The following is a 21,971-nucleotide window of genomic DNA, read 5'->3' on the forward strand; positions in this document are numbered from 1 at the left end:
CTTTTGCGCATGCGCTTGGTGTCACAATTTCGCCAAGACCCAATAAATCGCCAAATTTAGTCGCGGGTGGCGTTTCCTATGAAGGAAGTAAAAATACGCCAACGGGAAGTTGGTTAATTTATTTATTAGGATAATTAGTATTTGTATTAAGGGATATTGATTATTTCATTGTAATTTTGTTATATGTAATAATTAATTTTAATATTTCTGTTTTTTTTTTTTTTTTTTTAGTCCAAAGGGATTTGAATCCCGAAGGACTATTAGTTTCGTTTTGGCATTTTGCGTCGGACTCATAAATGTCGGTTCACTTTTCCAACTGTTGCCACAAAATGTTAGAGTCCTTCATTATATTTGAAGAAATTAAATAATGAAAAATCTGCATAAATGTATGTATATTTCTCGTATTGTGATAAAACAACGGTACATAGAGTCATCGAATTTTGAATAACGTAATCCTCCAACGAATATGAGCATGTGGAAGACCAAATTTGAAATTTGAAATTTGTTTTATGATCGATTTCCTATTTTTTAAAACTTTGACGAATTTTTGATTAACAAACTCAAGGATTTCAAAGCGAGCAATGGCAACGTTGTGCAGAAAAAACATTTTTATCTCCAGCGCGTGAGTCTCTGTATCGGAAATTCTAAAGATATGCTCGTTTTAAAACTATTTTGCGATATTGCTGTTGCACTGGATCTTATGGTTTAAGTGCGAGGAACATGATATTTAATAAAGAAAAGTAACACACAAAATGTTAAAAAAAAAAAAAAAAAGAAAAACAAAATCTGAAATGTTTCAGATTTTAAATTACGTCCAAAGGGGCGTTTTTTAACATTTTGTGGTGTGTTACCTTTCTTTATTAAATATCATGTTCCTCGCACTTAAACCATAAGATCCAGTGCAACAGCAATATCGCAAAATAGTTTTAAAACGAGCATATCTTTAGAATTTCCGATACAGAGACTCACGCGCTGGAGATAAAAATGTTTTTTCTGCACAACGTTGCCATTGCTCGCTTTGAAATCTTTGAGTTTGTTAATCAAAAATTCGTCAAAGTTTTAAAAAATAGGAAATCGATCATAAAACAAATTTCAAATTTCAAACTTTAAATTTTCTTCCACATGCTCATATTCGTTGGAGGATTACGTTATTCAAAATTCGATGACTCTATGTACCGTTGTTTTATCACGATACGAGAAATATACATACATTTATGCAGATTTTTCATTATTTAATTTCTTCAAATATAATGCAGGACTCTAACATTTTGTGGCAACATTTTGAAAAGTGAACCGACATTTATGAGCCCGACGCAAAATGCCAAAACGAACTAATAGTCCTTCGGGATTCAAATCCTTTTGGACTAAAAACGCCCCTTTGGACGTAATTTAAAATCTGAAGCATTTCAGATTTTTTTTTTTTTTTTTTTTTTCGTTTCTGCAAAGTCAAGGTCCGTAGAAAGAACGGACCTTGAATATGAGGGGCTAGACGCTTGCTGCAAAGAGCAGAGTAAATAACAGTAAATACGGGGCACCTTCAGGAAAATGACGATATGCGTAGTAATCTGCGCAGATGTTCAGGGAAGAACCAGGGGGAACTAGCACCTGAGGGGCTAGACGCTTGTTACCATAATAAGCTGTTCCCCCCTTTTTTTTCGTTGGCCCACCAGCGACCAAGCGGTAAAGTCGCTGAACATTGCTAGTTCGGTCCGAGGTTCGAATCCCGCGAACGGGCTGGCTGCATGGGCGTTTTTGTGGTTTTCCTTATGTGTAACGTGTATACGAGCAAGTTTCCCTTAGAAAGTCCTCCACGAAGGCATCCCTCCTCTTAGGCAGATAGCCCTAGTGTGCTTTGCCATAATTAAATAAACCAAACCAAACCCTTTTTTTGCGTCAAATTTGTTCTCCCAAGAATATACCGACATTTTAATTGATATGAAGGAATTAATCATTCAAAAAAGTCTTATCTCTTTAAATTAAATCCGAAAAATGAATGGAATTTTGGTATTTTATTTCATACCATTTTTGCGTCTGTACGTGAGTTGCGACATCTGGGTTCAACGTTCAGAAACTTTGTCGTCAGTATTTTGATGCATCAGTCAGCCATCAGGTCTTGCCGTTTGTTGTGTAAGTTACTGTGGTAGAGCGTTGTTTCGTTATTTTTATTTGGTGTATTTTGTGAAATTGTGCGTTTTAATCTTTAAATAATTAATATATTTATTGCTGAATAGGACTCTTTAAGTTAATAAAATGTCACGAAAAAAGACAAGAATTGACTTAGAAGATTCTCATGTTGTTAGGAAGTAAGTAACATTTTCAAGTAACTTTCTAGTAAACTGCTAGGCTTAACGCTTAAAATTGTGTAATTTTCGGACCAAATTTAGTTTTAAGTTGTGAGATTGCTAATACGTTTTTATACCAAAAATGCGAAATATCAAAAATATGAAGTATCTTGATACTACATTAAAGTGATGAAAATATTGATAATTTTGATAAATAATCTTGTTCAAACGCTTGATGCATTTACTGTTTTATATTTTTCTGTTGTTTGTGAAGCATGTTTTACCTATAGTGTTGTCATAGGTCATAATAATGACGATTCGTTGTCGAAATATAAATGATAAAATAACTTCTAGAAATGGTTAATTTTTTCTAAATATAGTAAGCTTTCTTTAAATTTCGATTAGTGGACAAAGGTTTTCTGTTCCTTTAAAAAATAAAAACTTTTTTTGAAATTAAGTTAAATTTTCATAGTAATGAAAAAGATATATAGTTTATGGCAGAGGGATAATAGTCAGAGAAATTTTAATGAAAATATATATATATATATAAATTTTTTTTGAAGTGAGGATTTTAAATATGGGAATATAGTTAGTTAATTGTGAAAAAATATGTAATTAATGTGCATGAAATTAAAATTTTATGTTATGTGTTAAATGCGCTAAGAAATGTTGACGAGGAAACATTTACCAAAACTTTCTTTGTATATGCTAAAAATATATTTGATACGATTGACTCATAGATCCAAAGTTGAAGTTCACGATACTCATAGACTCAAAGATTACATTTAGTTCTATTTGAATTAAGAATAACCGATTTGTTATTCACATAAACCCAGAACCAGCACTATAGCACTTAATGACTTCATGGAGTTGCAGAATGTAGGAGCTACAGAGACTGCATCAGGTGGTAAGTTATCTAGCGCCAGCCCTCAATAAGGCTTAAGTATATGTGGGAATTTATTTAATCAGAACTTTGATAAGCCTTAAGCATGTGCGAGAAATAGACATAAGTATAATAAATAACTAAACTAATACAATTGAGGCTTAATTGTCTTGCTGTGCCATAGAAGCAAGATAAAATTTAACGGAATAACTTGTTAGTTGCCAAGCTCATGATGCATGTATAGTGAACGATAGCTAAATTTGATGATGACAGCCACTAATTTTAAAGGTGTTCGGATGTGGCAAAATGAAGGTGAAATTTTCCAATTAATGGAATTTGTTAAGAAATGTGGAGAAGCAGTAATAAATGAAGATGATATAAAGGAAGTTTTTCATAGTGATGACAATGGTTCTCAATCATCAATCAATTAATGAATGGCAAAATCTGTAGTATGGTTCTAGTTCCAGAAAATACCGCTACCGATAGTGAAAAAAGTGACAGAGAAGTTACTGAAAACGAGAAAATTTCGATTGACAAGTTAGTCAGAATTTTTGAAACAGCAGTTACAGGACTTCAGCAATGTAACTAAACAAGACATTATGTCTGTCTACAGAATTAAAGAGAAAGTATTAGCACAAAAAATAAAGTAACTTACATAAAAAAAAAAAAAAAAAAAAAATAAAAAAAAAAAAAATGTTTAATAAGGTAAACAAATAAATATTAATCTTTTTTTGTAAATTTTGATACTCTTTTTATTATAAATACTTCATTATTTCATATTTTTAATTTTATAATTTCTACATGCCATCTTGTTATTCTTCAGCTGACTCGTTTAGTGAGTTCATCTCAGATGAAGATTTGATTTCTGCTCGAAATTTTATCGAAACTGATGTGGAAAATCCACCTCCTCCATGTCCCCGGTTTAATTTTACTGGTATTCCAGCCATAAATGTACAATTTGATAATACTTTCAATGAGCTACAGTTTTATGAAACTTTGGCTAATCTTTAGAATATGGTAACAGGTAGTTTGGCGACATTTTGGTAAGGCGATAAAGGTTACTAGCTAGGACTTTAATCTGAGAAGTACACAGTTCGAATCACAGATTATTTTGTCTCAGAGAAATAAGAGATAATGATACATGTAATGTGACATTTTCCGGAAAATTCCGATCGTGATTTTAGCTAATAAGCACTTAGAAACAATTTCGCTGCTAAAGTGCAGAATCGCCCACTTATTTGTGTGGCGCTTTTTACAAGAGTAAGAACTGGAATTTTGTCAATTTTCTTTGACTTTTTAAGTGAAAATAGGTCGATGTGTACATAGATACCGTACAATACAAATACATGGATACCATACAATGGATAAATGTACAATTTGATGATACTTTCGATGAGCTACAGTTTTATGAAACTTTTATTGATTCTTTTCTGATGACTAAAATTGTAGAAGAAACAAATAGATATGCGAAACAGTGCATCCAATCGAGCATTGCAGGAAAATTCCCAAGAAGTAAATTTTTTGAAGAAACGACTGTGGAAAAGATGCATATATTTTTTGCCCTGACTCCTGACTGATTTTTTGCTCCAGGGAATTATAAAGAAGCCCGGAACTGATCAGTACTGGAGCAAAAGACATTTCACATACACACCTTTTTTTTCTCAAGTAATGTCTCTTCATCAATCTCTTTTTTTGCAACAGTATTTACATTTTTTTTTCAGATAATTCAGTATTTGATGCTCAAAATCACAAATGTCCCAAATTAGTGAAATTATGGAAACTTTATGAATATCTGAATGAGAAGTTTTGTTCGATGGTGATACCAGAACATGATATAATGATGGATGAAAACCTTATGCTTTTCAAAGGAAGATTAGGGTGGAAGCAATTTATTCCTCTAAAAAAGAGCAGGATTTGGAATAAAATGTTTCATGCTGTGTGAGTCAATTTCTGGTTATGTGCTTTCTATAATAATATATACAGACAAAAGTCGTTAATTCGGACACCCATAATCCGGAATGATCTATAATCCGGACCTCAAAGCTACAAACTTTCTGCGCATGCGTCGCTTTCACGCATGCGCACAGGCGTTTACGAGAGCGCGTAAGACCCTTACGGCTGCGAATATGTTTGTGCGCATGCGCGTTTAATGTGTAACGGAGTTATACGCTAAGCTAAAGTTATCTAATTCAGTTAATGTTGCAGATTGCGTTGTTCCTTAATCTTCGAATTGGATCCAGCTTATTATTTTTTGCAGACTGTTAGAGCAATTTTATAAAAGTAAGCTTGAACTTTCAATTATGTCAAATAGAATTTCCGATATATATTTACTACAAAGCGAAAGTATGTTTTGAAATCCGAAATCTGTTTATCAATTTCACGCTGCTCTGCGGCAGAGGGAGGTGGCAGAAACGTCATTATTAGATTATGATAGATTAGAAAGATTATGTCATATAAAATTTCCGATATATATTTACTAATTTGTATCTACAAAGCGAAAGTATGTTTTGAAATCTGAAATCTGTTTGTCAATTTCACGCGGCGGATTGGAAGTTAATCTGTCAGCACTATCCTTATTTTCAGGGCAGATGTTTTTATTTGGTTTATAATTCCGTACTAAGTGTAGTATTTTATCTAGATGTACTCAGTCTTTGATATGATTTAAATCAAGTTCCTCGTCATTATAATTCGCTTCAGATAGTGAAGAAAGTGACCCAGAGGTTATTGAAAACGAAAACATTTCGATTGACAAATTAGTCGGTATTCTCAACACAGCAATTATAGGACTTGAACAGCGGAACTTTGTAACTAAACAAGAAATTATGTCTGTTTAATAGAATTAAAGAGAAAGTATTATCACATGAAACAAAGCAACTTACATTGAAGGAAATGTTTAATAAAGTAAACAAATAAATATTAAGCTTTTTCCTTTTGTAAATTTTGATACCCTTTAGATCATAATTGTTCTTTATTTCATAAATTACGGTTTCATATTTTTAATTTTGTAATTTCTGCATGCCATCTTACCAGATTTAAACTGATGATCTATAATCCGGAAAAATTGATAATCCGGAATCGCCGAAGTCCCGAGGAGTCCGGATTAACGACTTTTGACTGTACAAGTAAAGACACAATTCTGAACCCAGAGATTTCTAATCTATAGGTTTCCCCCAAGTTGTTATGACAGTGATGCAGCCTTTGCTTCATAAAGGATACTGTCTTACAAACAATAATTACTATTTTTAACCGGAATTAGCTGACAAATTAATTTTGTGTCAATAGCGTTTCAGAGAGAAAAAGTTACTGTGATGAAGTGGATGGACAAAAAACTTTCATTACTGTCTACAACTCACTGTACTGAAATGGTACAAATCCAAGTCCACTGTGAAATGAAACAGAAACCAAAAATAGTAGACCACATGGACTAAGATTTGAAAAATTTTGAAGTCATTAGAAAGAGAGTTCCCACATTTTTTATTTTGCCATATGGAACTCATATGTCGTTTATTGTAAGAAAGTAGGAAGAAAAACGCAGTTGCAGTTCAGACTTGATCTTGTTGACAGACTTATTGAAAAATATAATTCTGGAATGAATCTCAAATGTGGACGACCTGATTCTGAACCTAATCCTCTGAGACTGACAGAGAGACACTTCATAGAAGTTAATTGCGGTTGATCTTTGGATTATGGTAACTTGGCGATTTTTTGGCGAAAATTTGGCGACCAACTCTGCTACAGCAACCCTCTATTTTTTTACTAGCCGAATTACACTTATGCTAGAAATTTTATGGAACAAAACTGCTTAATCATGACAAATATTAACTGCAAAATTGGGAAAAAGTGCAGAATCGCAAACTCCTTGCTGTGTTTTTCAAAATCGCACATACACAGTAACCATGTACACGTCGACTTATTTTTACTTAAAAAAACATCCCAAAATTGCACAAAAATGGTATTGCGCACACTCTTGACTTTATCCATCTAAACTGCTATTTTCTCATAAATTACACAAATTTGCACGAAAATGCAGGAACATTTTGTGAATCTTTAAACTCTGTAAAAAGCACATATATGAAATTACCTGGTCGCGAAAAATTATATACCCTATCCAAGGATGAACATTTCTACGTATAATATAAATAAAATATCCAAAAACTTTTACCTCTAAATTATCTATTATAAATGTCACCAACGAATTCGTAACAAAACATTAAAAATGGTTACAAATACGTAGTGTCAAATATTTAAATTATTTCCATGCACGTTTACTTCCACTCAAACGTATACCAAATTGCTACAAACATATAATTCACAAAATAACTATCATTTAATTAAAATATAATTAAACCATGTACACGTCGACTTATTTTTACTTAAAAAAACATCCCAGAATTGCACAAAAATGGCATTTCTCTTCACTATATCTATGTACACTGCTTTTTTCTCATAAATTAGAAAAATTTCACGAAAATGCATGAAAATTTTGTGAATCTTTAAATTCGGTAAAAAGGACATATATGAAATTACCTGATCGCGAAAAAGTATATACCCTTTCCAAGGATGAACATTTGCACGTATAAAATAAATAATATATCCAAAAACTTTTCCCTCTAAATTATCTATTATAAACCTCACGTACCAATTTCTAACGCAAACATTAAAAATGGTTCCAGATACTTAGTGTCAAATACTTAAATTCTTTCCATGCACATTTACTTGTACTCAAACGTATTCCAAAATACTACAAACATATAACTCTCAAAATCACGATCATTAAATTAAAATATAATTAAATTAAAAAACACTACTTAAAATATAAATAAGCACATACATTAAATCAATAAAAATTAGCTTACAATCCTAATTACTTTAAACTAAATCATTGCTAATAACAATTTTCCAATAATACCATATTACCGTAATTTCTGGAAGAAACGCCGCGGCGTTTACCTGTTTAAAACTTAAATTTTCAGCGGGTGCGGCGTTTCTACCCATGCAGCGTTTAGGTGCACTAAAAATAAAATATTTCCTATGATGGTCGTTGTACATAGTTTGGATGGCCTTGTCATTGTGCATAGACTGGTGCTGTTCCCACACAAAAGACCACTCATTGCTTTTTGCGAACGTTATTTTGTTTACATTCTTTCCCTTGAATGGACCTACATGCCTTATTCACCCTAAACGAGATCTCAGAACAATAAAATTCTTCCCCCTTTCAAATCAACATTCTCATCAGTTTAAATAGTCTCACTCCTCTGCCATTCGATGAATCTTCCAGGACCCATCCTCTCCCCACCCCCTGCCTTTTCTGCAATTTTTTTAAAAGGCGGACAGGACTCCACCTGCCTCACAATAACGAACTCTGATGTATTTCCCCTTCAGCATGAATGGATTTTTCTTGGCATTCTGCCAAATACAGATCCCATCAGTTTGGGTACAAGTATTTGTTGGATAGTTTTTAAGTAAGAAGGGTGCGGAAAATTTTTGAAAATGTCTCTAAACGGCACAGAAGCTATACATTTCTTACCTTTAATTTATTTTTGAGTTATGGTTTCATTTCATGCATTTTTCTTAACTGGTATGTCGTATAGCAGGACTTAGGTTGAGATTTTGCATCTATACGGCCCACGACGATGTCATGCGCAATTGAATCTATTGCGGCATTTCTGTGTAATTTTAATTTTTTTCCCGCCATTTTGCTCGAGTGCGGCATTTACGCTGATGCGGCCTTTCTTCTGGAAATTACGGTAATTTATTTATTCCTTACATTTAGAACTATGCATAAAAATAATATCCTCAAATAATTAAAAATACTAACTTACCTAATCTTCTACAGAATCTTGAGTGCATGGCGGATCACAAAATGTCCATTTTCACCAGATTTCTTGCACCGCCATTCAAACTTATCTGTAATAGCCTTCCTTTCACACAATCTCATTTCATACCCACATGTTGGACATTCATACTTATCCGCAATTAAGCAATTCTTTTCAATTATGCATAAACGCAATAAAAATTTCGGATTTACTTTATATAGGGCCATGGGATCCAAATATTAAACAACACTGTTTCACAGAACATAGAATGAAACTAATGCTGTACAGCAGATATTTTTACAAATTTACCCCCTTTTCCGATTAAAGAATAGTGATTCGTCCATTAATGTCACATAACATATCTCATGATCTCTCATTTCCCTCACACAAAATAATGCGTAATCGGAACTGAGTACTTCTCACATTATTCCTAAAGTCCTAGGTAGTAACCATTGTAATGTATTTTGCAGTAATTTACAAAACAGACAATCTTCTTAGTAGAACATAAATTTTGTTTCTAGTTCACGGTGATAGACAAATTTTATACAATTCTTAAGTGGCAAAATTTTCATCCTACTCCTAGCTGTAAAATCTTCAGAATACTAATCTTTTTTTAACAATATCTCTCGTTGCTGAGTAACGGTTTGATACAAATATGGCGTTGCCACTTCAACAATAATTATACTTATTTATTAAATAACAAGATATTACAACCTCTCCCCCCTCCAGATAAACTTTAATTTATATTTTTATAAATTAAAGTTTACGGTTTTTTTTTTTTTTTTTTTCAAAACAACATTATCAGCACAATACAGAATTGAAATACAAGATATAACATAATAAGATACATTGAGGAAGAGAGGAAGGAACAAAATATTTTTTTTATCTACATAGAGAAACAAATTATTTAATCAAACCAGGGAGTACGACTTAATGCGTCTACTTTTTTATGGTTTTTACCACTTCGATGAACGATCGTGTAATTGTAGGGTTGTAGTACTAGTGCCCATATCATAAGTCGTGGATTTAAACTCACATTATTTTTGAGCCAAACTAAGGGATAATGATCGGTCATGATGAGGAATTTAGTATGCCCGTCTAAATAACATTGAAGTTTCTTTACAGCAAATATTATTGCAGCGCATTCCTTTTCTGTGGTAGAGTACTTTTTTTCAGTTTCTGTAAACTTCTTACTGAGGTATAATACTGGATGTTCATTGTCTCGTTCATCTTTTTGAGCTAAAATGACACCCATACCAGAGTCTGAAACATCAATTTGCAAAATAAACTCCTTATTGAAATCAGGTGAGTGTGCCAAAGGCTTTTGTGGCAGTTTTGCTTCTTCAGTAACTCGCTCTTGTCTGTTTAGTTTCTTTAAAAACTTCTCCTTGACTTGCATCTCAACTCCAGAACTTAGCAATTCATCTGGAACTTGTAACTGAGAATCCTTTAATTTTGTCAATTCTTTCTTGTCAAGTAGTTTTTGTTCTTTGCGAGATGAATCTTTGTTCTTATCTGCTACTTGAACTCTCATTGAATGTGGCAACTTTGAGTATCCTTCATCATGTTTGTGCCTCTTTGCTAAGTTTTCTGACGCGTGCATAGATCCTGAACGTATTTTTAATTTCTTAGCCTTAGAAGCACTTTCATGAGTTCTTTTATCAGAAGTGCTTTGATCTGCTGTTAACAAACTGTCAAACACATCTTTGCCTTTGGGAGAAGAAGGAACTGGGGAACTTGTAGGGGAATAATCACATACATTATCCATAGAAGATGAATCACCGAGTAAATAAGGTGAGTCAACTTTCATATAAATAACTTCAGTTTTCTCATCAAGAGATGAACGCTTAGATTGTTTGTCAGATTTCTGTGAAGCATTGACAGAAGCGATTGTTTGTCAGATTTCTGTGAAGCATTGACAGAAGCTTGACTTTTAGAAGGGTGAGTATTGACCAAATTACCCTGAGTTTTAGCACTATTATTTGTTTGGTTCTGCATCAAAGTTGTGTAGTTCTGCATTTGATCTCTAGATTTTTCAGGAATAACAATTAATTCCCTTTCATTTCCGTTTTTATCTATTTTCCTTTTCACCAACAATCCGTTTTCTTTTACTTTGAAATCATTTGTCTTCCTGAAATTTTCATTTTTAGCCTCGTTAAGCAATGATGCTAGATCTCTGCTTTGATGCTGAGATTCAATTAATTCCTTTGAATTAACATTAATCACTTTCTTAATTTCCTTGTCTTCCTCATCAGCTTGCGGTAAAATATCTTCGTCAGTGTTAATAAACGTCAATTCTTCTAGTTTCTCAATTTCAATTTCTCTGCTTCGATCATCTTCAGGAGATCCTTTTACTTGAGATCGTGTCAAAACTGCATTTATTTTTTCTAAATTTAAGAATGATTTATTTTTGAACAATTGTGCAGTTTTGTTACCCAATACATATCTTCCGGGATCATTTGTAACAACAGCTGCCTTTGTCTTTATATTACCAAGTTCGCAATTAATTTCAACTTCCGCTAATGGTAGACACACTAAATGGTCATTTAAAAGATATTGTACCCAGACATGTTCTCCGGTCATTTTTGCGTTATCTATGTATTTCCGAGAAATAACATCAACAGTGGCTCCTGTGTCTCGAAGAATAGGCATTTCATACCCATTCACTAAACCGTTAATTGTATATGTCTCTAACAAATCATCATTTGAAGATACGCAATTTACCTTTTCATTTGGTTTTAAGCGAGGACACTGAGGCTTAAAATGTTCATATGATCCACACGCAAAACAACGTGTTCGATATCTTTTGTCATATAAATTTTCTTGGTTTTTGTTTTGGAACTGATTCCTTTGCTGATGATCTTTCTTGTATTTTGAATCATCCCATCTATCAGAATGCTTAAAATGAGGCGGATGCTCTATTTTTTTCACAAAATTATCATAACGCGGTTTAAATGATCATTTGTTAAATTTCTCAGTCCGATTGGTAGAAAATTTCGATTTTATTGTTTTTCTCACATCTTCAAAATCTTCAATTTTCTTAACCGTTTCAGTAGGTGAAATGATGGTTGTCCATTGATCCATAAAATGTTCTTTGAAATCAGGAGAAGTACGCTTTTTTATTTGATCAACCAGCATGAGATCTTTTAGCTGTTCAAAAGTTTTAATGTTTAATCCTTTAAGCCATCCTTCTAAATAATTTTTTAACTCATAGTAGAAATCATACCAAGTACTTTCAGTAGATTTTTGGTGTTTATTAAATAGTTGTCGAAATTTTTCCACAGTCAATTTAAATCGTTGTAACAGTAAAGTTTTTACATATTCATACTTTTTCGCTTCCTCTTCTGGTTCTCTAGCAATAAGCTGAACGATGTCAGGAGGCAGTAATGAAATAAGTTGAGTCACTTGATTTTCAGCAGGTATATTCATTATTTTAGCTTGATGCTCAAATAACACCAGGAATAAACTTATTTCATCTTCTTTAGGGTTGAAACGTGGCATGACATCGTGAATTCTGATTTTTAAAGGCTGCTCAGGTAACTGCGTAGTTTCTGCCGGCTGTGCTGTGGCAGCCATTGCTTCCAGCTGAAGTTTCTGTAGCTCAAAGGCTCTAATTCGCTCTTCTCTTTCAAGCTCTTCTTTTCTTTCTTCTCTTTCGCGTTCCCTTTCTCTTTCTTCTCTTTCACGTTCCTTTTCTCTTTCTTTTCTTTCTCTTTCTTCTCTTTCGCATTCTTTTTCTCTTTCTTCCCTTTCGCGTTCCTTTTCTCTTTCGCGTTCTTCTCTTCTTTCTCTTTCTTCTCTTTCGCGTTCCTTTTCTCTTTCTTCTCTTTCGCATTCTTCTTTTCGTTCCCTTTCTTCTCTAATTGCAGCCAGTAGTTCTCGAGTAAACTGCTCATCATAATCGGGACTTTCAGTAATCAGTTTATGCAACTGAGCAATCTTAAATTCAGGTTTCACGGTTAAACCTAACTCTCCTGCTAGTACTTTTAAATCCTGTTTTTTACTCCTAGCTAAGAATGACATGTTGACACGTTACTTTTAATAGGCTTCCTTTTGAAATTCAATCTAAAAGCTCGTACTTGTATTAAAAATATATAATTTCTGGCAAGATTTAATTTCTCGAATACGAAATTCACACTAACCAATTGGAGAGAATTATTTAAACAACTTTGCCAGGTTGGCACAAAATAATTTAATACTACATCGGGTTGACATTTTAACTCACTATTCATAAGCCTCGTTAGCTATAACTATATAAACACCTTTGCCAGTTAGGCAATACAATGGAATTTTACCAACGTCAGTTTGACGATTTTACTATCTATCTCCACGCCTGGTTGGCGATAACAAAAACAATTTTTGCCAGTTTGGCAATACAACTTTTAGAATATACAATCTGTAATATGTCGGGATGACGTTACTATCTACCACACGCCTGGATGGCGAGAACTTAGACTTTGCCAATTCTGCAGTATAATCAATTCACTCTACGTCAGTTTGACATTATTATTTATTTTCACGTGCCTGCTTGGCAACAAATTCAAAAACTCAGCTAGCAGTTTCTTTCTTTCTTTTTTTTTTTTTTATATATATATATAAATGCCGGGATGGCTTACACATATCAGTTATCAACATAAAATTTCAATACAAATAAAAGTAAAGCATAAATAATAATTTAAAAATACTTCTTAACCACGAATATCAATTATAAATTTAAGCTGAATAATTTTGGGGTCAGTTATTTTAAACAAAATCTTACATGATAAACTATAATTCTGAAATAAAGTATTAAAATTAAAGCTTTTTTAAGAAAACCAAAAGTTAATCTTATCTTCAGAGATCAGCAGTATCCTACTTTTGACAGTTTTTGCTCGGACGCAAGTTACAGAAGCACAGAAGATAACCTTTGAATGATCCGCTTCAAATCTGGCTTTATAACGGCAGACTTCTTACATCCATTTCTCCTTGAAATAAAAAAAAAAAAAAAAAAAAAAAAAACTTGGCAATTGGTATTAGCAAACTTGTTCTAAAACATTCAGTAAATTTCTGGGATTAGGAGACCAGCACCATCGAAATTGATAATTGCACTCCTAATTTCCAGTATCTCGGTGGAACCTCCAATTTATTAAGACTGTAATGTATTTTTCAGTAATTTACAAAACAGACAATCTTCTTAGTAGAACATAAATTTTATTTCTAGTTCACGGTGATAGACAAATTTTATACAATTCTTAAGTGGCAAAATTTTCATCCAACTCCTAGCTGTAAAATCTTCAGAATACTAATCTTTTTTTAACAATATCTCTCGTTGCTGAGTAACGGTTTGATACAAATATGGCGTTGCCACTTCAACAATAATTATACTTATTTATTAAATAACGAGATATTGCAACCTCTCCCCCCTCCAGATAAACTTTAATTTATATTTTTATAAATTAAAGTTTACGTTTTTTTTTTTTTTCTTTTTCAAAACAACATTATCGGCACAATACAGAATTGAAATACAAGATATAACATAATAAGATACATTGAGGAAGAGAGGAAGGAACAAAATATTTTTTTTATCTACATAGAGAAACAAATTATTTAATCAAACCAGGGAGTACGACTTAATGCGTCTACTTTTTTATGGTTTTTACCACTTCGATGAACGATCGTGTAATTGTAGGGTTGTAGTACTAGTGCCCATCTCATAAGTCGTGGATTTAAACTCACATTATTTTTGAGCCAAACTAAGGCATGATCGGTCATGATGAGGAATTTAGTATACCCGTCTAAATAACATTGAAGTTTCTTTACAGCAAATATTATGGCAGCGCATTCCTTTTCTGTGGTAGAGTACTTTTTTTCAGTTTCTGTAAACTTCTTACTGAGGTATAATACTTGATGTTCATTGTCTCGTTCATCTTTTTGAGCTAAAATGACACCCATACCAGAGTCTGAAACATCAATTTGCAAAATAAACTCCTTATTGAAATCAGGTGAGTGTGCCAAAGGCTTTTGTGGCAGTTTTGCTTCTTCAGTAACTCGCTCTTGTCTGTTTAGTTTCTAACAGACGAAATTAATAAAATTTCACCCATACTCAAACTACTTTCAGCAAACCACGCACCCTTCCTTACACTCCATTTCACAAAATGTCCATTTTCACCAGATTTCTTGCACTGCCATTCAAACTTATCTGTAATATCCTTCCTTTCACACAATCTCATTATTATTATTATCAGATAAACGCATTAAAAATTTAGAATTCACTTTACATAGCGCCATGCAATCCGAAAATTAATCAACACTATTTCACACAACACACAATGAAGCTTAATACAAAATAATATGGTACTACAGATATTTTTCCAAATTTACCCCCTTTTTCGATTAAAGAACTGTAATTCGTCCATTAATGTCACATGACATATCTCATGATCTCTCATTTCCCTCACACAAAATAATGCGTAATCGGAACTGAGTACTTCTCACATTATTACCAAAGTTCTAGGTAGTAACCTTTATCGCCTCCAAAATGTCGCCAAACTGCCTGTTACCATATTTCAAAGATCAGCCCTTTTTTCTCATAAATTAGAAAAATTTCACGAAAATGCATGAAAATTTTGTGAATCTTTAAATCTGGTAAAAAGAACATATATGAAATTACCTGATCGCAAGAAGTATATACCCTTTCCAAAGATGAACATTTCCACGTATAAAATAAATAAAATATCCAAAAACTTTTACCTCTAAATTATCTATTATATTATAAAAGTCACCAACGAATTCATACCGCAAACATTACAAATGGTTACAAATACTTAGTGTCAAATATTTAAATTACTTCCATGCACGTTTACTTCAACTGAAATGTATACCAAATTCCTATAAACATAAAATTCACAAAATAACTATCATTTAATTAAAATATCACTAAACCATGTACACGTCGACTTATTTTTACTTAAAAAAAATATCCCAGAATTGCACAAAAATGGCATTGCGCACACTCTTCACTATATCCATGTACACTGCTTTTTCTCATAAATTAGAAAAATTTCACGAAAATGCATGAAAATACTCAACGTATTCTACTCAAACGTATTCCAAAATACTACAAACATATAACTCACAAAATCATGATCATTAAATTAAAATATAATTAAACTAAAAAACACTACTTAAAATATAAATAAGCACATACATTAAATTAATAAAAATTAGATTACAATCCTAATTACTTTAAACTAAATCATTGCTAATAACAATTTTCCAATAATATCATATTAATTTATTTACTCCTTACATTTAGAACAATGCATAAAAATAATATCCTCAAATGATTAAAAATACTAACTTACCTAATCTTCAGAATCTTCATTACGTGGCATGCACGCTTCCACTATTTCACACAACACACAATGAAGCTTAATACAAAATAATATAGTACTACAGTTTTCCAAATCCCCCCCTTTTCCGATTAAAGAACTGTAATTTGTCCATTAATGTCACATGATATATCTCATGATCTCTCATTTCCCTCGCACAAAATAATGCGTAATCGGAACTAAATACTTCTCACATTATTACCAAAGTCCTAGGTAGTAACCTTTATCGCCTCCAAAATGTCGCCAAACTACCAGTTACCATATTCCAAAGATCAGCTGTTATTGCTTCTACAAAAGTAAAGACCTACCAGACAATGTGCTGTTTGCTGTTCCCAAAAGAATGATAATGGAAAGAGAATCCGAAAGGAAACACATTATTTCTGTCCTGTAGAACCGTTTAATAAAAGTTATGTCTGTCCTGATAGTGATGTAGGACTTTGCCTAACACCATGTTTCAAACCTTACCACACGAAAAAGGACTTCCAAAGAAACAGTATTGAAAAGTATGAATTTTTGGCTAATCTTTGGAATATGGTAACAGGCAGTTTGGCGACATTTTGGTAAGCGATTAAGGTTACTAGCTAGGACTTTAGCAGTATACATGGAAGAGTGTGCGCAATGCCATTTTTGTGCAATTCTGGGATGTTTTTTTAAGTGAAAATAGGTCAACTTGTACATGGTTATCGTTCTTGTACAATTCTTAAAAACGTGACAAGCAGTTTGCGATTCTGCACTTTCTCCCAATTTCGCACCTAATCTTCATCATGATTAAGCGCTTTTGTTCCATAAAAGTTCTAATATAAGCGTAATTAGGCTAGCAGATTGTTGGAAAAACAAGGTTCGTACGGTCCTTAAGTGTCCATAAATTTTCTGTAATCGATTTTTGGTCAAAATCAACAGAAGGTCCTTAATTTTAATCATCTAAAATTTCTGTCTGTTTTCACGACTGTCATTTTGAGTGTGAATTAGCATTTTGAAGAATATTTTCGGCGATTCACTGCCGTATATATGGTAATCTTTTGAATGGGTTCATGGCTTATAATTTGTTTCTATTTCTAATGTAAATAATGATTGGATACTCGAGTTTCTAAGCAAGAAGTGAAACATAAGCATTTCGAAATTCATTTTTTCTAATAAAGAGCTCTTAAACAAGTTTTCGCTTTTGGGGATGTTAGTTCTTTTATTAAACGGTTCTAAATTTGGCAACTTGTCACCATTTTGGCAATTATAAGATCAGTTTCTAAAGAACATTTTTAATTCCCAGATCTGAAAAATTTTCGACAATTTTTTCAAAACATCATAACATTGATAAATTTCATTAAAATAATATATTGAAATTGTATTTAAAAAATAACATTAAAAAACATTTTTATTTTTTGCTGTCATATTATAAAGTTTCATTTTGGCAACTTATTATTATACAATATTTTGAATCTGAAAAATAAACAAGGTATAATGCTATAAAGCATAATTTACGAAAGAGCTCTTAACAAGAGCAAAATTAGCTATATAGTTAATTAAAAATGTCTTCTTTTTAATTTTTTCATAGTAAGGGTTTTTCACATGCAATTGTCTTATAATATTCAAAAGTCTCAGAAAATGCATCAGTTTTCTCTATAAAATTAATTTTACACTTTCCCCCCTTTTTTTTCCCAAAAATATATCTGTTTTTTGCTAATTGGTAGGGATAATTTTTCTGTAGTATTTTAGACATTGCAGCTTGAAAAGTTTAGAAGGATATGAAGGCAAGAGTTATAGACCCACGATTCTAGAAGATTCGAGAAATATGTGACAAAATGAAAAATATCTTCATGGTATCAACATGCAATGGATGTATTTTACAGAAAATTTGTGATGAATTTCTTACTTTTTAAAGAACACCTGGAAGAACAATGAAAACATAATATTTGGATGTTTTACTCCTGATACTAGAATTTTTTTCTTAACATGTTTATCTTCCCTTTATTTTCTCTACTTTTCACTAGACACAAGCATAGAAAATATCAAAAATGTTTCTAATCTTATCACTTGAGCAGGCATTATAGAAAGGGATTTTTTTATTAATAAAGAAATTGAAAACTTACAATTTAAAAGATTCATCTAATATGTCTTAATGCATCATACATATACTAGGCATTTTCCCACCTGATGCAATCTCTGTGGGTCCTAAATTCTGCTTCCAATGCCTGCTCTAAATTCTAAAAGTGTTGCCACTTCTAAATTTTGTTGTTCGGTGTGTCACTAAATTCCAAAAATTCTGCCACACCAGCTCTGTAACCGACCTTTACCATATATATTTCATATTTCTTCTGAATATTCATATTACTAAAAAAATAAAATTAGCCACTTTTTCTATATATTCTAAATGCATTTAGTGTTTTTTAGAACAACAGAAATCCTTAATTAAATCCCAAAATTCTAAAATGAATAGGTAAAGGGGTTGTAGAAAGAAAGTCAATATATAAAGAAAATTATTCTTCAAAGGTATATGCAGTTATTATCAAGTAAATTACCTAATTGTTTATGATTTCAGCCTTTACTATAATTCCATTTCTATTTCCACAAATGATAAGAGTTACTGAGCCAGATTAAATTAAAATTAAATTGATCTGACTGATTTTAATCTTTAACCACTAGTCCACATTTTGAGTTTGACTGCTCTTGTTTATTAATTACGTCACCGTGAGCTGTAATTGATTTTGTTATCATCAGAACATGCCTTTATGTTATAAGTTCTTTTTAAATAAGAAGCTTATTTAAATCTTTGTAGCTGCTTTCAGACATAGCAATAATTTGCTTCACATCAGTCTGCAGGGTTTGGGATTATTTAACTTTTACCAGATTAAGTACACCCTCATAGCTACATTGTGGAGAGGTTCACAAGTTAGGAGATAAAGCACGCAGAAACTAACGAGAGCATTGGTTTGCATATTGAGACAAATCTCTAATTGTTAGAAAAGATGCTTAAAAGAGAAGAAAATTGATATAAATTAGCCAAAATGTCTGGAAAGGCTTCAAATTAAAATGACGGATAAATATTTTGTTGAGTGTTGTTGTTACAAAACATTAATGTTTTGTACAAAACATTAATGTTACAAAACATTAATGTTTTGTAGCTTTTAATGTGTAATTATCTTAATATCATTTAAGAATCTGTTTCATAAATTACATGTATTTTAAACTGTGAAATTTTATTAGATTTTGATTTTAATAGGCTTTATTTAACAAATATTGTTAAAAAATAAAATTTAATATTGGTCATGTAAATCCATAATGACTAAGGTTATCAAACTACCTAATTTAATTATGTATAACTAACTGCCTTACCCTTAAAAATTATCTCTACATATTAAAGTGAGTTATTGCCTTTCATTAATACTCACTGTGGTCACAAGATAAAATATAAAAATATAAAAATTCAAGTAAGAACATATTCTATGCATCTACTGAGACTTAAAATAATACAAAACAACTTATCACCTCTGGTGCTTTAATGGCTTATTGGGACCTTAAAGTATATTAACTGGGTTACAACCTCTGGAACTCTACACGAAGTTATGACACTAACTGCATCAAACAGAACCTGACTAAATTTCAATAAATTGCATAAAGTTTATTTTATTCTCAAACTTATTAATAACTATGTTAATTAATTCATGTTTAGTAATAATGCATACTACTTAGGGATCTATTTTATTTTTAGGATGGTATTACAAAAGTGAAGTTCAGGCATAGAATAATATTTTTAATTGAATTTCTTCAGTTCCCATTTTCTCATAGGTCTTTATTTTTTTCATTAATGGTCCTTAAAAGTACTTAATTTACGTGTGCAGAAATGTGTACTAACTCTGAAAAAATGTTGAGTAAAAAAAAAAAAAAACATGCCTTTGCTTCGTCCAAAACAAAACTAGCAGGTTGCTGTTGCAGGGTTGGTCGCCAAAAAATCGCCAAGTTACCATAATCCAAAGATTAACTGAATTTTTGATATATGGCTTTTTTTTAGATAATTGTTCGTGAGATATGTGTAATATAGTTTTCATTGCATGTACTCTGTGATTGCAAAAAGCAAACATTTAGGGGCATAAGTGTTAGAAATATATAAAATTTAAAAAATGTTAATTATGCAAATTAAGGAAAAAAACCTTTCATTTTTCTTTTATAACAAGTTTGGAATTCATTTATATGCAGTAAAAAATATGCTTTTTTTATGAACATTTCTGGTAAAAAATTGACCAGTTAAAGGCAGCTGAGAACTTCATTGACGTATTCAACTTCATTGACGTATTCAAGAAGCTTTAGAATTCTGATGATTTTCTGTCGCAACAGGTTTTTAATAGTGATCGTTAAAACAGAATAATTCAGGACTTTTCTGAAAAAAGATGCCGAAGTGAATTTATATTACAGCAGAGGAGAAGGGACTGCTGTGAGTCAGTAAAAGACTATCTCGCTGTTCAGTGCAAATGGCAAGTGGTGATTTGAAAATTAAACCTCATTACCATTTGGACAATCCATGAGCCTTCAAGTATTACGTCCAGAAGAGCACGCTGAATGCCATATAGAGGTCCAACAATAAGACTTGGGTGACATGTTTACATATTGGATCAAGGAATAGTTTGTTTGTAAAAAAAAAAAAAAAAAAAAAAAAAAAAAAAACTGCTTGTGATGAATTTGCTACTCTATTGTTATGGGTGAGGCTGCTGCCCATCTTTCAAGACTAGAACACTTTTAAATTTGTCAAGATCCAGTTTCTGCCTCTTCCCATGGAGCAGCAAATCATTTCAAATTGAAAAAAACTACACAAAAGCACTCTTCTAGCATTCTTTTGAGGTAGAGGAACCAGTCTCATTCTCAGAGTTTTGGAAAGGACACTTTCACATTGTTCCCTGCCTCAAGATGATCAACTGGGCATGAGAGAGGATCACTAAGAGAACACTTATTTTTGTGAGGAAGAAGCTTTAGCTGGACAGAATTGTCAAATACGACTCCAAGAGGTTTGAGCAAGCACTTGTGGAGCCTGTAATCGGAGAGACTGCATATCTGGCTAAGATTATGGATTAGAGATGGATGGCAATGACATCGATGAGCTAGTGGAAGAGCATATACAGAAGCTGACCACCAAAGAGCTTGTGGAGCTGCATTCTCTTTCAGAGTAACAGGTTGTGAAGGAAATTTTGTCAGGGACGGAGGACGAAGCTGGTGGATCCCCCCCTCCAAAACCCTGTTCCAAATAAAGCATTATATTCCAATGAATAATGTGCACTGGTGTATAACATGCAGGCATAATTTCAAACTTAATTTTTTTTTTTTTTTTTTTTTTTTTTTAAATTTTAGGCGTATTCAGTGCAACCTTTTCTTTGGGGGGGGGACTGAAAGATACATGTGCAATGTTTTTGTCTTTTGAAGTCATTTATTCAGACTTTTCCTAGGCTTTCGAACAATGACTCAAATACAGGGAGTAAATAATTCTTCAAAGAGTTTGGATTCTATTCAATGCAAGTGTGCACAAGAATGTTATTCAAGGGTTTCAAGAAAATGGGGACATAATTTGGGGTAAAAATGCACCTCCATGAATGAATTCATGGAATTAGGAGTCATATGTTTTACAATTCTGTAACCATTT

At 32.2% G+C, this 21,971-nt stretch overlaps 1 protein-coding gene across 7 annotated transcripts in view; it reads left to right on the forward strand.

Annotated features, from left to right (window-relative positions):
- Positions 1-2,109: 2,109 nt before the first annotated feature.
- Positions 2,110-21,971, forward strand: part of LOC146995116 (putative pre-mRNA-splicing factor ATP-dependent RNA helicase PRP1) — an 84,779-nt gene continuing 64,917 nt past the window's right edge. For 6 of the 7 annotated variants that reach the window (XR_015043568.1, XR_015043566.1, XR_015043567.1 and 3 more), the window contains exon 1: positions 2,134-2,303. Coding sequence is in view for 3 of the 7 variants with exons in the window: in XM_085825609.1 (XP_085681735.1) it covers positions 2,251-2,303 (53 nt within the window). In the remaining 4 variants the exon portion in view is untranslated. The other variant, XM_085825610.1, reaches the window with a different exon arrangement.

The sequence above is a fragment of the Stegodyphus dumicola genome, chromosome 10 (genome assembly GCF_044657685.1).
Source record: "Stegodyphus dumicola isolate Sdum_Otavi_A_Nest chromosome 10, ASM4465768v1".
Taxonomy (NCBI): Eukaryota; Metazoa; Arthropoda; class Arachnida; order Araneae; family Eresidae; genus Stegodyphus; species Stegodyphus dumicola.